The sequence below is a fragment of the Uloborus diversus genome, chromosome 4 (assembly GCF_026930045.1).
Source record: "Uloborus diversus isolate 005 chromosome 4, Udiv.v.3.1, whole genome shotgun sequence".
Taxonomy (NCBI): domain Eukaryota; kingdom Metazoa; phylum Arthropoda; class Arachnida; order Araneae; family Uloboridae; genus Uloborus; species Uloborus diversus.
The window spans coordinates 194,064,283-194,078,041 of NC_072734.1; the positions used below are offsets into that span (position 1 = coordinate 194,064,283).

General features: G+C 35.3%; 1 protein-coding gene across 1 annotated transcript in view; it reads left to right on the top strand.

Moving 5' to 3' along the window:
* Nucleotides 1-13,759, top strand: part of LOC129221082 (membrane-associated guanylate kinase, WW and PDZ domain-containing protein 1-like) — a 94,795-nt gene that overhangs the window by 64,619 nt on the left and 16,417 nt on the right. Inside the window, exons 14-16 of the mRNA XM_054855521.1 lie at nt 14-89; nt 2,139-2,926; nt 9,519-9,723. Of these exons, the coding sequence (XP_054711496.1) occupies nt 14-89; nt 2,139-2,926; nt 9,519-9,723 (1,069 nt within the window). The remainder of the gene's footprint in view (nt 1-13; nt 90-2,138; nt 2,927-9,518; nt 9,724-13,759) is intronic.

Genomic DNA, 13,759 nt, shown 5'->3' on the forward strand with positions numbered 1-13,759 from the left:
TTTTTTTCAATAGATGAAGTCGTCCGATGATATTGGTGTTCGAAGAAGTGCAAGCAATAATTCATATTCATATCAACATAGATCTATGGGTAGGTATTTTTCCTTTTTTTTTTTTTTTTTGAATGAGATACTATGGGCACTCATTTATGAGAGTGTATTCAATGTTATCATGCGGATGAGATTAGGAATCTGTTAACCATAACTAGATTTAAACTTGGTTAATACCCCTTTTAAGGCACCGAAGAATTTTTTTTCTGAATGAAATGCATACTGTTTCAACAGAAACTGTTTATTAACTCATTTGATGTATAAGAAATCTAAAAGTTTTCAGATGATTTGTAAAGAAAAAGAAGCAAACTGCCTTGAAAAGTATTGTGCAGGTTTTTCCAAAAATTTTCAAGTTTTGCAATGAATATCATTGTTTCATCCTCATAAATATAATAACGAATTCACTGATGGAGTAACACTCCTGACGTCATCAACAATGAAACTCGCGCCATAGCATGATCATTTGATAATATTTTTCGGTAATGTTTGACCTGCATGAAAATGTTTTGTTTTGAACAGGCGGAACTGGATCTAGACTGTTTTACTGGTAAGACTGTCATTTTAGGAGAATGAAGAAACAGAAAAGGGTTCAACAATAAATGGGTTCATCCACTGAAAATAATGTTAAAATTTCAACTACAGTAAAACCTGTCTACAACGATACTTTTGGGATCTAATAAAAATATCTTAATAGACAGGTTATCGTTATAGACAGTTTGATGGTTCATGCTGACATTTTGCTGGGGCAAATAAAAAAAATTGTTACATACAGGTTATCGTTATTGACAGTATCGTCATACACGGGTTTCACTGCATATAAATATCACCAAACTGGCAATCGTTTCGTTCAAATGTAGAAGCATTTTCACCCGCCATGTCTTGATAGGAGATTTTCTAGTTTAGTTATAATTACAGTAAACTCCCGATTATCGGCAAATCGACCATTAATCAGGAACATGTATTTTCGCAGTAAAAAAAAGCAAATACAATGGCTGTTTCTTTCGTCGAAAAGTAAATTTACAATTATTTTTTGTAAATTTACACTTGTTTGTTTTTGTTTTATTTATTTGTTTATTTTTCGTGCTTTTTCATCGTACATACACTTGTTCTTTGCTAAAGTTAAGTTCTGTGGTACAAAAATACAAACCATTTTTACTGTTTGAAGAAAGTATTATGCATCAATGCTGCTACGTTTTTGAGGAAGGACAATTTTTATCTTATTTGTCCCTCATTTTAGCCTTTTTGCGATTTATCCGCGGCACTCGTGTCACCTAATTAAGCAGATAATCGGGAGTTTGCTGTATGATAATACAGTCGGACCTCCATATATCGAAGTAGCAAATTGCCGAAAAAAAATTTGATATATAGAAATTTCGATATATAGAAACAATCTTATTTTATCCTAAAAATCTCCTAAAACATTAAAATTAAAGCTAATTTTCGTGTATGAAACCTAATTTCTAATTTATAAGAGCATCGGATTAATTGAAAGTTAATTAAAAAAATAACATAAATTACATTTTTGCGCCTTCATACATCTTCATTCTTTGTCAACTCAACTTGATCCGCAACATTTAGAGATTTTCGTTTTGATAAATCGAGAGAAAAGTAAAAAATAAATCTACTTAACTTGAATGATTTTTACTGCAGCTTAAACGACTAGGAACGATAATCAACAGACAAAAGGGATGACTTGAAACTGATTTTACAATGTTACTGGTTACAACTAAGATATTTGAAATAAACTTGAGGGAATTTAAGAATTCTAGAACAGAACAACGACTTATCTATACACACCCTTCAACCCCAGATTCCTTATGAGTTTCGTAGCAACCTTTAGTGAACATAATTTTCTCCCCTAAACTTTATTTTTCATGAGACAAACAGTCTAAAGAGGAAAAAAAATCTATGAATGTCTCGAAAAAAAAATTCGATATATAGAAATTTTTTCGATATACAGAAACAATTTTTCTACGTAATGAACATAGAAATTTGCTGGAATTTCGATATATAGAAAATTTCGATATGTGGAAATTCGATATATGGAGGTTCGACTGTATTTTATTAAAGGCTTTTTTTAACCCCTTCAGATGGCTATCCGATCGCGTCCACCATGTATCGCAGCAAGACCCCCACGGCCGACCTCTACAGCTCTCGAGAGAAGGAGAACATCAGCGTGAACAGGCCCAAGACCCCCTTGGTGGACACCAGGCACTGGCCCAAGCCGGACAACGACGACCGATTCCCCCCCTCTTCGAGAACCAACGGATTCCTCCCCCAGCAGTCGAAAGACATCCGGGCGAACCCTCACGGCAACAATCATCCGTGGAAGACGGAGCATCCGCCGAACCTGCGGACTGCCTACAGCGCTTCGCTGGACAAAACCAGCGTCAATCCCTCGTGGTACACCACCCTCGGGAAGCTGAGGGACACCTACTGGGCGGACGGCAGCCCCAAGTCCGCCACCGATTATCCGCCGGGCGAGTTTCGGTACGGCTACACTCAGGCGAAAGTTCCCCAAAGGACGCAGCACTACAGCGACTCTTACGACGACAACGTCTTTACCACGAATCCCGCGTGGCAGGGCAAAGCGCCCGACAGCGTCTCCCACAGGGACTGGAACTACGAGCACGGCGACGCCCCGTACCGCAGGACTAATTCCGTTCGTAGCGACGAGAGGTCGCTGGGTCATTCCCCCGGAGGGTCTCACTACGACAGTCTCGGCAGGAGACACCGGAGCGGCGCGTCTTTCGAGCACGAGCTCCCGTCGCCGGCGTCCGATCCGCGAGCGGATTTCGTGGAAATGACGGTGACCCTGCATCGGCAGGAGAGCGGCTTCGGATTCAGGATCGTGGGCGGGACGGAAGAAGGATCTCAGGTACTTTGTTACGAGCTCTTGGTTTTTTTTGGCGATAATGGCGTCGTTTCCTTCAGTCTAAAGCAGTACTTTTCGTCACTGCAATGGATAGAATGGGCAAAAAAATAATAATGTGGACCCAGAAAAAACTTTCATTTTCCCCAACAGTTATTTTTTAATTCATTTTTTTTAAACGTCCGATTTTTCAAACAAGGCGTGGTTTTGATGACGTCGCAAATGATGTACTTTGGTGCATCTGTCTGCCGCAATTCCACGTTATGATAATCAAGAAGCCAATTAAATAGTGCGTTCTACCCTTGCTGTCGACCCTATCGTTTCCAACACATGTGAGTAAAGAAGCAAATTAAATATTGTGGTCTGCGAATGGCATTTCATCATTTGTGATGTCATCAGCAGAAGCGTAAACATTGACAGCGCACTGATTAAACTTTTTTTTTTTTTTTCAAATACTAAACTTAGTCAAATTACTTAAAAAATGGTCAGATCCTATGTTTTAAAGCATGCTCTTTCAGAAAAAAAATACTTTTAAAATTTTGGAAACGACCCCATTGTTATTCTTTTTTCAGCCTCGTAAAAGTGAATCTATTTTTAATGTGTGTTTTGAAATGTTATCTATATATTTTTGAATACCTTTGCTCAAAATTTAGCACATACTTATCTCCCCATACCAATTATAATTCCTTTTTAGAGTTGGAATAGATGGATGGTCTTATGCCAGAGTGAACCATCATCCATAATGTTTATTTTTCAATGAGAAGATTCAAAGTTGGATTGATATTGAAAAGTACACATAAATCATATTTGTATTTTATAAACTAGGAATGCAGTGCTACCAAGTAATACTTGACATGTTTACATTAAATTAATTTAAGACAGAAAGCAACATTTGCCTCAAATTTACATGTTGAAATCAGAATGTTAAAATATCATAGTTCACTATGACATAATACCATCCTTGTGTTGTTACTAAACAAATAAGCAGTACCATTCACAATTTAAAAATTTAAAAACAATTTTGCTTTTTAGATTTGTTACAAAATTGTAGTGAAATTATCTAAGACAAAGTATGCAATCTTGCTAATTTTGTAATCAATGAAATCACTTTTTTAGCCCTCCAGTTAAAAATAGCATTACTTTTAAGATCATTTATTGTATTAGGGGCATTCCACGGTATTTTTGACATTTATGTAGAGTCCATAACGTGACCTTTTTTGCCATAACTTTTTAATTTACTGTTTGATTAGCATATTATTTTATTTTGATCTTTTCCTCCCAACACACCAGCTCAAATTAAAATAATTTGCAAATCAAACGATAAATTAAAAAGTTATGGCAAAAAAAGTTCACGTTACGGACTCTACATAATGTCAAAAATACCGTGGAATGCCCCATTAATGGAAGGATGTGCCGTTGAATGTATGTCTGTGAAACTACCCCATATCAAATTATCTACCTATTGAACTTTTCGCAAATATCCATGTTCATCACATGGAAGATCTCAATATGGAAAAAGTCCCTATATATCGAAACATTTTTCAGTGCATGCTGGAAGATTTTATTCCCCTTTAGACAGATTGTCCCACGAAAATTAAGATAGGGAACAACATAAAGTTAACTTTGGATCTCTACGAACCCCGAGAGGGTGTCCGAGAATGGACAAAGCAAGTGGTGGCATTTCATTCTGAAATTCCCGAATTTCCGAAAATCATTTTAAAATCTTATTTCCGATCTGTCCCGTAAAATTATTTTTATATTAATCCTTTGTTTGTCATGTTTCTCACTCATAAATCTACTGCGTTTCAGTGAAAAGAGAAACATTTTTTGGCCGTCAAAGCACGAAATGTGAGAGGTATTTGAAACGTCTTTTGCATTTTTGATGCTGTCCAAACAGGACATTTAACTATTTTGAATATTAAGTTCACAGAAACCGTTTTAAACAATTTTTTTATATGGTCCCTATCCACCGCACAAAAACAGGTTTGAGTGTACAGACGTCCCTTGTATAACATGGTACTTGTACAACACGGTTTCGATATTACACGGTACCAAATTTGCGATGATTATAACACGTCTTTTATATTACATGATACGAAATTTGAATTAAATGCTTCATGTCTTTGATACAACATGAATGTTATATTTTAAAGCCATAGAATTTCATTTTTGTTTAATGCATTCTGTTAATGTTTGCTAATAACTCTAATACTTAACTTTGTTTTTATGAAACTTGGTTTCCATATAACACGGCACACATCCCTCGATTTACATTATTTCTTAGTCTTGTATAACGCGGTCTCAATATAACACACGGAACATGGTTTTGATATAATATAAATACAACAAATACAAATGTGACGACCAGCAACAGGCTCTTGGCCCAGCTAGGCTGGTCTTGGTCAATTTATTAGTCCCCAATGAAGATCAATGGCCCTCTTGAAGCTATCCACCCCCTTGCTCATAACTGCCTCTTCCGGCAAGCTGTTCCAAATGCCCACGACCCTACTAAAGAAGTAGTTTTTCCTTATTTCCAGGTTAGCCTGAGATTTGAATAGCTTAAAACAATGACCCCTCATCCTGCTTTCCTTGCAAAAATTTAATCCTTTAACATCATTCATACACACGCGAAACACGATACATCTTAACCTGATTTTTCTCATGCACATGCATAATTAGTACTAAAAAGAATTAAAAAACCATTTATAGAAAAGTCTCGTATAACAAGTTTTCGATACTATACAGAACGAATTGAGTGTGTTGTGTGAGGTAGGCCTGTACTTGATGTCTCAGCGAATGCTATAGACATCCGATATCATTTAGTCAATATTTAGCAGAGTGATGGGGTGGAAACTTGTAGATGAACGAAGCACTTTTTCAAAACAATAACATTTATTTTCTAACTAAAACCCCCAAAGCAGAATATCTGACCATATTCTGCAACGCAAAATCATTTGACCAAAATTGTTCTGCAAGTACAAGCGTTGTATACACAAGCAAGCAACGTGATCTTTTCCACAAATCGGGATCCCTAAATCAAAATCGTTTCACACAGGAGGTGTTTTTAAACTTCACTGTTACTATGTTACTATGCATTTCTGTGTAACCTAAACTGATTGAGATTCTCCAAAAAAAAATTTTAGATGCTTTTTAAAATGCATAGAAAGAGCAAAGATACAAAATTTTTATAAAAATCCTAACCTAGGTTTCAAACCACAATTTTTTTTTTTTTTTAGGTTAATTTTACATGGCATGAAGGAGTTTTCGACAAATATCTTCCAACTCAAGATATAACTTTGCACAAATTCTATAGATTTCTTTTAGTTCAAAGTATATCTACAGTTCTTGCATTGCATATGACTTATCGAATTCAACATTTTTCGATATGTTTCGATATATTTTTCTTTTGAGCTTTCCGCCAAATTATCGTTTATTTTTCTAATTTAAAGAAACCTGCAAAATTTGGTCAAAATGTTATCTTGAGTTATGGAACATATTTGCAGAAAATCTGCATTTCCTGCAGAAAATTTGAGTTTTACTCTCACATTTGAACAGAATTGTTCTGCAGCTCAGGCATCTGTTCTGCGACGTACGTCGCAATTTTAGTAATACAGGGTTCGTACGCTCCTGACAAACTCCTTATAAACTCCTGCTTTTTAAGAAAAGAAAATAAGGGCCCTTAAAACTCCTGAATTTTGCTATTATTTCCGTACAAACTCCTTATTTTTTTTATTCTACATGACCTTAAAGATGTTTTTCTATCGCCAATCCGATAGAAGTGATTACGTTGTACCTAACTTTACCAAAATTCCGAATTATTCGTCTGCTAATACCGGAAATCCGATTTTTTCGTTAGACAAATTTCTTCCCCACATCCGAATTTTTTTTTTTTCCAATTTTATGTCGATTATGTAGGTAGTTATTTGTAAAATAACATCTTGTAGATTTGTTAAAGTACCATTCTAAAGTGTTTTTTTTCTTTGCTTCTATAAATTCTTTTATGTACCCCCCCCCCCCCCCCCCCCCCTTGTATTTGAATTTGATTCCGAGGCGGCTCACATCAAAGAAAATGCAGTAAATGCATATTTTACTATAAATTTAGATGTTTGTGCGTTCAATGTTTTGTATGAAAACAAAAGTAAATAATATTAGAGTTGTACATATTTTTTCTGAAATAAGTTTTAAAAAATACATCTTTAAACAGGTAACTAGTCCTTAAAAAATATAATGAACTCCTGTGAAACTCCTTAAAAACTCCTTACTTTTGACTTTCAAAGTTGAGTATGAACCCTGTAATATTCTGCTTTGGGGACTAAAACCATTAAAAGCAACTTAAAATAATTAACCGATTTACTTTAACATGACTGCATACCTGATCACAAACAATACTGAGCCTGAATCTAATACAGCCGAGTCAACATCTTCCCTTGCGCCTAGATATGCTCAATGTTTGTAAAATGGCTAAGCAGCCCAACCGGTAGAGTGTAGCAACTCGCTACCTCTGGTGAGTAAGAGAGTGTCCCGTTCAGTAGGAAACCATCTGCTTATATCTCAAAACCAAATTAACATATTGATGCGCATGATGGGACATGAAAGTTGTCAGATGCTTCCCGTACGCATGCAGTACACTGCAACCAATCATGGCTAAGCACGTGCATGAATCTGCATAATCGTCTAATACAGGTGTCGCCTTCTAAACGAGCGAAAAGCGTGGGGTCGCCAACTACGTCATGTGATGTAACGGAGCGACATTTTTACAGAACGTAAACCAAGTTAAATAAATGGCAAGTCGAGAGGAGTGATGATACAGTCGACGCTCATTATAACGACCACACATTATAAAGACCGTCCCATTATAACGACCAGTGGTAGAAGTCCCAACTTTGTTCCTATAAAAACTATGTTAATTTGCTTTCGTTATAACGACCGTTCTGTTGTATCGTCTAATCCAATACAGCGACCGAATCAGCGGACGCTATTTCTTGTGTTCTTTCCAATAAAACAAATTTTTAGCTTAAAATGACATTATTGTTTACGGACATCTGCCCGAAGTTTTCAATGTCAAGTCCAACTTTAAGAGAGGGGGTGGGGGATTACCATTCACCACAGCTAGCACAGAAAAAATAATGGGAGGAAAAATCGAGAAATTTCCAGATTCCTAAGAAAAGGGAGTTGACAGATGTATTGGTAGTTTGGTGTTTGAATCTAGTGGTTTTAAAGATTTGGGGTTCTCGAGGGACTTTTAAATGTTTCTTTGGAAAGCAAGAGAAACAAAATTTATCACCTATATCTGAAACAGAAAATAATGTTTTGCAAAAATCAGGTCTGCTAAAAAGGCAGACCTCGGATTCTGGTTTCATCTTCAGAAATTGTAGTAGTAGTAGCAGATCTGAAAGTGTGTAACATTTTCCTCCCTATATTTTCTACTTTAAAACTTGTTTAATATTCTGTCATAATATTTTGCACACGACTTTTCTAAAAATTCCTGTGATAAAAAACATTTGGGCATTTACTTGGGCATGCATGATGACGGTGTACATTTTTAAAATTTATACCTCTTATAACGACCACTCGTTATAAAGACCTTTTTCTCCGGGACGGAGATGCTCGTTATAGGAGATGCTCGTTATATCTCGTTATATCGAGCATCGACTGTAGGGGCATTCCACGGTATTTTTGACATTTATGTAGAGTCCGTAACGTGACCTTTTTTGCCATAACTTTTTAATGTACTGTTTGATTAGCATATTATTGAGCAATCACGATTGCTTATTGCTTTCATTTGACAGTTTTTGACGTTCCTTTGATTTTTCCCTCCGCCACCCTCTGCACCATCACCGTGGACAGGCGGGCTCCTCACGATGCTGCACCTATAGCGAAAGCCGTCTCCAGGTTGCATCCATGTGCTACGCACACGCGCATACATACACAACTACACACGCACATACACACACACACAAACACATACACACATATACCTATACACACATACACCTACACACACATACACCTACACACACAAACACCTACACACACAAACACAAACACATACACACATACACCTACACACACATACACCTACACACACATACACCTACACACACATACACCTACACACACATACACCTACACACACAAACACATACACACACAAACACACACGCATACACACACATACACACAACTACCCACACATTCCTGCCTGCACACAGACACAAACACATATGCCTACACACACATACACATACCCCCCCCCCCACACTTATGCCAGCACACAGACACAAACACACATACCCCGTACACACAAACATCCCCCCCCCCCCACACACACACAAACACACATGCCTACATACACACACTCGTGATTGCGAAAAACATAATTTGAATTCAAAATGTCAAAATTCAAATTAATTTAAATTTTTTTTTTTTTTTTTTATCTTTACCAACCAACACGCCAGCTCAAATTAAAATAATATGCTAATCAAACGGTAAATTAAAAAGTTATGGCAAAAAAAGGTCACGTTACGGACTCTACATAATGTCAAAAATACCTGTAGCACTAATTCTATCACTTGAACCGTTTCTTTCTCCCCCCCAGGTATCGATCGGCCACATCGTCCCCGGGGGCTCTGCGGATCTGGAGGGTACGCTGTGCAAGGGGGACGAGATCGTCTCCGTGGACGAGCGCTGCGTCCTGGGGACTTCCCATCGGCACGTGGTGCAGCTCATGGGCCAGGCGGCACTCAAGGGGAAGGTGGTGCTCTACGTCAGGAGGAGGACGGAGAAGGCGCATCCCGAAATGAGTGAGCATGCTCGAGTTTACTGGAAGCATTCGTTTGTTCGGAGCAGGGTCCGAAAATATCACGATACACTAGGAGACCGTTATATAACGCAATTATCTGTAAAACGCACAACTTTTCAGATGTAAACAATAGGTTTTTAAGTTGAAAAAATCCCTCTGTTTTGCTTTGCAAGCATAAAAATTGTTAAGGCAAATTAAATTTTGAAACAGTTTTTCACCTTTCCACTAGCTGCGTGCCCGGCGTTGCACGGGCTACTTAAAAAACGAAAGAGATGTCCGACTGATGTTTTTTTTTGTATTACTCTGACATCAGTTTCTAAAGCGCTAAGGAGTAAATAAATACGCGTGATGCAAGGTTTGCAAAACACCAGTAGAGCATATTTTTGGCAAAAATCTCTTTAACGTTAATCATAGTTATCAATAATGCAAGTTATCAGTATTTTCAATTAGCACAAAAGCTGAAAATATATGCATTATCAATTATAATATGTGCTCACTTTAAACTGAATGAAATCTGATAGACTATACCTGAAACATTTGTATGTACAATTAAGATCAGCTTTTTACACAAAATGACACATACTTTTTGGTTGCTTACGTAAAACTAAAGCACCGAGACTTTATAAATACCAATCAGCATTAATTTAATACCAAGTCATCAGATCCGAATTAAGCTTTAGTTAAAATCCTTAAAAGCAATATTTTTGTTCAACTCTGTTTCACTTAAAGAAATCCAAACAATCTTAATTTAACGTGTTCTTTTAACAATACAAACTGTATTGCAAAAATAGAAACAGGAAGGAAAAAGAGAGTTATTACAATTCGAAAACTCACACATGTGACGGGAAAAGGTCCAACAAAATGAACATAATTAGTCACATCTCCTAAATGTACCAAAATATGAAGCCGGCGAATGATAAACTTACACTACAATCAATAAACATTACTAAAGAAACAACTTGCCTATGCTGAAAAGAGTTAAGAATGTTGAATGTAAAAATTTAAAAAAAGACAGACGATAAAATAAAGGCTATGTCCGAATAGTGCAACCAATTTTAAACTAATTTAAAATAAAATTCTAGATAGAAACGTTGTTTTAAGATTTGGACAGTAGCCAAAAAATCTCTTTTAAAAGAATTATTAAAATTTTACTTGCTCACCAATATGCAAAATGGCAACAGGAAAGAAATAAAAATTCCTGAATAACGTTATGTTAATTAACGTTTTAATTAATATCTCCGCTAATTAAAGTCGCACAATTACGAGATTGATCCTATTGTTTTCATTGGAAAATTTCGAATTGATCGGTATCTCGTTTGACTCTCGATTCGCAGCGGTTCTCGAGAAGAAAGATCTTCAGACAGACAGACAGACAGACGCGAACAGATTTTAATATTATAGTGGATCTTAATTCAAAGCTTTTAAAGGAAAATAGTTCTTACAGTTAATACAAAATACGAGATGGCTCTTGGAAATGCAACTGTTATGCAAACCATGAAGCTAGCAGAAGTGCAGGATAATGCACTTTCTTTTGATTGTGAAACATATAATTTGTGAATAACTAATTGTAATATTGTGCTTTAATACCCATTGTAGATAAAACTCATTCTGAAGTGCTAATATATAGATATATTCTGAATTATTAGTTTCAAAATTTGTGAAATGATCTATATAACGCAAAATCCTGTATAACGCAAAAGCTGTGGCCCCAAGGTGTGCGTTATTAACGGTCTTTTACTGTATCTTCGAAAATATCGAAAAAATCCATATCCATTATTTTGATGTATATCCGACATTTTCGATCGGCACAAACTAAAAGTCTTGAAAATGGCAAATGCATCCTCAAATCACTCTTTATTTTTTTACATTATAATTACCAGGGGTGATTGTGTTCCGGTATTTTACCGAATTTCCGGTATTTTCGGACGTATTTCCGGGGTGTTTTTATGTCCGAAAATACCGGAATTGTTTTTGTTTTTTTTATGCTTTTATCTCCCTACCTCCGCAATTTTTTTTAAATTATATAATACTCATCAAATATACCTGCAAGAGCCTTAAGATGGACAAATGTCAAGATAATTTTGTATAACACCAGCTCAAAAGTAACTTTGTAACCCATTAAAATTTGAATCAAATGTACACACACTATTTTGACTCTGACTATTGGACTATTTAATGCTATGGCATAGGTGCACTTAAGTAAATGGGGGCCAGAGATTACCCCCCCCCCCCATTCTCGCTTTGAAACTTTCAGGAATTTTTTGATGAACTCACAATCACCCCTGAATTACAATATGTAGACTTAAAATTAATGTTTCTTTCATTATTTATACTTAACATTTCATTTTACATATCTAGCAATTTTAATGGAGTCAATTTAGCATTATCTGCTTTACTCATTTTAGTTCTGTTAGCCAGTTTTACACAGTTATATGATACAGAAATTAAAAATATGTATTAGTTGGTGCACAGTCATAAGACATTTTCTTTTTCTCTGATCAACGTATACTATAAAGTTAGGCACTTTTCATGTGAATTAAAATTGTTACATTACTAATAACTTTATGAATATAAAATGTAAAAAGAATATTACACTACTTTGTTATATTAATGATATATTAATAAATCATTAAAATATGGTACATAACGTTTTAGTTATTTTCAATAATAAATGAATAATATTACTATGATAAATACAATTTATATGCTGAAAATACCGTACTTGATAAAATAAATATCATGATATATATCGGCGAAACCTCTAAGTAAAGGGTTAATGTGAATTAAAATTGTTTCATTACTATTAATTTTATGAATACAAAATGAAAACAAAAAATATAGTACATAACTTTTTGGCTATTTTCAAAAATAAATGAACAATATTACTATGATTAATATAATTTTTATATTGAAAATACCATGGTTGAACAAATAAATATCGAAAATATCATAATATTTTCAAAATAAATATCGGATATATATATCGTGATATATGTCATGATTTGTCCGACTTATATATAGATCAGCAAACCCTGATTTGGAGTAGAGATAAAAATGTTTAAGACTTCACGGGCCATTTGTTTAGTACGTAAGGATGATTTTGACAATGTTTATACCCCCCCCCCCCCCCCCCCATCTCATGTAAGATTCCATTTCATTTTTCAAAGTTATAAAATAACGTAATCCAGACCAAATGTTTTTTCGACAAATATTTTTTGTGTTTGGCGCAGTCGTAATTAAAAATAAGACATGCCATACACAGTATGATTCTTTTATTACATTTTTCACTATTCGTTATTTGAAAAACAAAGAAAAAACAACTAATACTAATAAATTTTTTACTTTCCAGAAGCAAATGAAGTATGAGCCCTGCCAAACCACTTGACTACACAATTTCTAATATAAAATATCAACTTGGAAAAATATTACATAAGAATGGGTCTGACCCCTAAACCTAAGTAAGGGTATAAAGATTTAGCCAACCCCCCTCCCCCTTGGGACCCTTACGTAATTAATGAATAGCCCCTTACTACTGCCATGTGGGACTAGGTTTTAAAAAATGGCTACTAAAAATACAACTATTATTCACTACAAAATCACCTCTTGCTTGAAACCCCACCTTTCTTCAACCCCCAATTTTGCTTTGTAAGAACGATACAATCCATTCATTTTTTGTCTTATGACTAAAGACAACAGTTAAAATGATAGTTTATCATTTTTGTTGTGTTATTTTCTTTCTATTTTTTTTTTTTTTTATTTTTAATTACTAACTGTAATAATTTCCTTTCGGTTATTGTATAAAATGAATAGTATTTATGCATGCTACTCATTGACCCATTTTATGAATGAGCAACTATTCATTAAACAATTAATGAATGAATAATTGCATTTCAAATCAGATGAGCTACACTCAAATTCATGAGTGCATAATATAGCAATTTGGTGAATAATTCTTCTTTGATCAGGGCCTGATTACCGCACAGGCCTCCTGGGCCTGGGACCCCCCTCTTCCTAAGGGGCCCCAAATTACTTAAAGA